A 3,935-nucleotide genomic window follows, 5' to 3' on the forward strand; every position below is an offset into this window, starting at 1 on the left:
CATAAGATCTGGACTTTAGCTTTGAAGTTGAGATTGTTTGATATTATTTTAAGTTCAGTTCGAATTTAATTAGGAATTAAACCAAAAATAAATATAACCTAATTAATCAAATTGAAAATGCAAAATTAGACTAAAAATTTATTCAAGTTCATACCAGACTTGGTTCAAGCTTGAATTAAAGCTTGATTTAAGTAAGATCTATAGAACTCGGTTAAATTTGAATTAATATTTAGTGAATTGAAAAATAAATATTCATGTTTAAAGGGATTCTAATGCTAGGATTACCGGATTTAAAATCCAATAATATCATGTAAACTCATATAATACATAAATACATGTATATACATATATTCACGTACTTTGGAGTCAAATCAAGTCGAATTCTGCTGGGTCAAGTCTTTTTGTTTTTTTACTCGATTTGATATTAATTTCAAACTTATGTTACCGGTCCAAGTTTGCTTTTTCCGTTTTGAACTCAGTTTGAATAGTGTTCTCTCTCTCTCTCTCTCTCTCGATCAAGCTTGACGAGAGCTCGAGCTGCTAAGCTCGTTTCCCACCCCCACGTCAGCCAGCGTTTAGTTTATGCCACGTCTTGATGTTGGGTAGTCAAAATGGACGGTCCACTAACGCCCCCTCTTTTCTGATAGACATCGACGGTGCTGGAGAATGCCACGTACACCACTGGCCGATCATCCATGGACCCCATGAGCCCGATCAGATCGTCGAGCGGACAAATTGCATCCACGCGTCAAAAGGAGGGGCACACTGGACGGACGGACCGTGCGGCGTGGTGGGAGATGACGCCAGCCCCGGGCCCGCCCAGGGGCTCGTGAGGCAAGCTCAGGCCCACTGTTTCCCGTCACCGTCAAGGTGACGTCACCCCCTCACACCCATGTGAACCCCCTCCTCGCTTTAAAAATTTTATAAATTCTCCCGTCCCTGTGCTTCCGTCGATCTTGCTCTTGCCTCTTGATCGCTCCCCTTCTTCCTCTCTTTGCCTCTCTTGCTCCCGGTAACGGATCTCGGCGATCTTTTTGGGGGAAAACGGATGGCGATGCAGGGGGTGAGTTGCTGGCCTCTGGCAGGCGGCGAGGTGGTGGCGGTGGCAGCTACGGCGGCGGCGACGTCAGCGGCGGCGGCGGCAGGGGCTGGGGGGAAGAAGAGTGGGGCGGCGCTGTCGATCGATGGGGCTGAGCCGCCGGAGGAGCGGATCGAGCGGCTGATACTGGAGAACCCGGTGTTGATCTTCAGCCGCCAGGGGTGCTGCATGTGCCACGTCATGAAGCACCTCCTCGCCACGGTCGGGGTCCACCCTACGGTGATCGAATTGGAGGAGGCGGAGGAGACGGCGGCGGCGGCCTCCGCGGCCGCCGTGGGCCTGCCGGCGCTCTTCATCGGCGGCTCTCCGGTCGGAGGCCTGAAGGGCCTGATAGGGCTCCACCTCAGCGGCCTCCTCGTCCCCAGGCTCCGGGAGGTGGGAGCTCTCTGGGGCTAGAAGTGGTAAATTCCCACGACCTCTCGAGAATAAAATTGTAATTTCTCAGCACGTCTGTGGATCTGTAACTCTTTTCTTTTTTTAAAAAAAGCCGGGTTGGAAAGATCGAGTCGGAGGTTGGGGAAGTCCCCGTTGGCGTTTGTAAATAAACCATATCAGGGAAGGGTGGAAGGGTAAAAAGGGAAAACAAAGGGGTCGTCAAAAAAAAAAAAGAGTAAGTAGTAAAAAAAGAAGTACTTTAATGTCTGGCTGCAATTATTACCAGTTTTTTACGGTTTTGCTCTTTTTGTTTTTACTGCGACTTGATGAATATTTTAAAGCGGATAAACTATTAAATTAGATTGGATGGATGGATGGAAATATAATGGAGGAAACGTCATGTCATGTCGTTGCGGAAAGAACGAGTTTCGATCGCTCTTTTAATTTGGCTGACGACACGCCCACGTTAATTTGACTGGATACTTTTACTTTTCAATTCGAAGTATTTGATCATTATTATAAGACGCTCTTCAACTTTGCTTATCAAGCTCACTTATTATAAGCTAAATGGCATCGATGTTTTTTTTTTTCTTCACAAAAACTTGATTCAAATGCAGTTCAATCGTCAGGCCAATGTTTTTTTTTCTTGCTCGGCATTTGGTTGTGTTCATCTGATTAGATGGATGCTGTATTGATTGGGAAGAGAGTGCCTTTTATTGTTCCCCAAAGGAGAGAGGAATGATGACATTGTGGCTGGGGTGAAATGAGAGATTGTCGCCTATTCCGGCGCGATGTTTCCTATGTGGAAGGTAAGGTATCATTTCCCTTTGTCTCTGACAGGGAGATTGTGTACCATGGCACCGAAAGGTAATTGCCAATATTGGCCCTTTCTTTGTCTGATCTTTTTTTTTTTTTGCTAAAATTCTTTGTCTGATCTTTGGAAACGCTGACATTAGTGACGTCTTGCAAGCTTGCTTCTAAGATATTTTCCTGATGGAAGCCTACAGCTCCAATAGCAGTCTTTTTGGTCGCCAACAAGTAACATTTGGGACTCTTAATTGCAGCTTAAGTTATGCTCAAGCAACCTTGACAATTACTCTCATTTGTCTTCATCTATTTTAGTTCAACATATGAGTTTTTAATTATATTTTTAGTTGTCGTTATGTGAATTGAAAACTTGATTCTTGTGATGTCAGTAACAAATTTAACAGCTAGCTACATGAGTGACTGATAAACATTCTAGTCCGTCCAATGTGTATTTGGTGATAAGCCAATAATAGAGGATTAGTGCTTGCTAGTTGGCTAGATAGTGCTAGCCGCAACAATGTGGACCAATCAAAGATAGTTATATTGGAGAAGGCCAAAAAGATAAGGTTTTTGATGGATGCACTATAAAGAAAAGTAAATGTTTATATTTTTTTCGAAAAAATATAGATGGAGTGCCACCATCAGACCCCCTTTATTGAGAGAGGAATGCTTATTAGTTAGGATACAGTTCAACTAGGCATTATCTAGAAAAGTAAATGAAGTTTTCAAGATGACATAGATGTTTGTGTTTGTGTATGCATGTACGTATACACAAGATGAACAACTGTTTGACCCAATTTTATAACAAACAATGAATCTTTCTCTCCACCCACACCCCTTAAAGAAAAAAATTATGGGCCTATAGATTCAAATAACTCCATTGATTTCCAAATTCCTCTGGAACAACTTTTTCCATCAATTCTTCAATAATTCTTCTACAATTTCATCCAGATGTCTTGGTTGTGTGGTCAAAAGCATCTGTCTTGGTTAATATAGGACTGTTTCCATGCCACTATATTTTTTTTCAATTTCCAATGCCTTCGTGGTCTCTTTACAATTGTAGGCTTGAGAAGCTTATAGAAAATATTTCCATTACATAAATAAGATGTCCCCCGACTCTTTTACTGGTGTCTAATATTTTCTATAGTAATAATGTAAATGCAATAATTCAAGTGCTTCTTGAAATGCATCGAGTCTCGTTCCTCCAACAAGACAATGTGGATGAGGTGCATAACATGAGCCCCTAGTTTAAATTGCCTCGTTGGAATATTGGGTTCTGAAGGCCACACGAAACAATTTCTAATACCCCATAAGGGCATATAAATATAAATAATATATAAGGGAATTAAGGGAAGGATGATAGAATCCAAGCAATGAATAGAAGCTTATCTGACATGATATAGATACCAAATAATTTAACTTTCGGTGCATATGGGTGAGAATCTCATGATGCTACTAATTTTGGAGAAATTCATAAGATGAATGTATGTGCATGCTCCTCTTATTTGGATGCAATATTACAAGTAACTTCGACTAGGCTTACTATGCTTCATCAAAAAAACTTTGACTAGGCTTTCATCATAACATGGCTTCTATTGCATTTTTAAATTGTTATATGGTATTTTCATTCATATACTCAAATGCGTTCGGCCAA

General features: G+C 41.7%; 1 protein-coding gene across 1 annotated transcript; it reads left to right on the forward strand.

Moving 5' to 3' along the window:
* Positions 1-922: 922 nt before the first annotated feature.
* Positions 923-3,416, forward strand: LOC103709565 (glutaredoxin-C7-like). Its single transcript, XM_088707979.2, has 2 exons — positions 923-1,500; positions 2,154-3,416. Exon 1 carries the CDS (start codon positions 1,049-1,051, stop codon positions 1,493-1,495), a length of 447 nt encoding a protein of 148 aa, XP_088564105.1. The 5' UTR covers positions 923-1,048; the 3' UTR covers positions 1,496-1,500; positions 2,154-3,416.
* Positions 3,417-3,935: the final 519 nt, after the last annotated feature.

The sequence above is a fragment of the Phoenix dactylifera genome, chromosome 12, assembly GCF_051530095.1.
Source record: "Phoenix dactylifera cultivar Ajwa chromosome 12, Ajwa_hap1_PhDact_Kaust_v1.1, whole genome shotgun sequence".
NCBI classification, from domain to species: domain Eukaryota; kingdom Viridiplantae; phylum Streptophyta; class Magnoliopsida; order Arecales; family Arecaceae; genus Phoenix; species Phoenix dactylifera.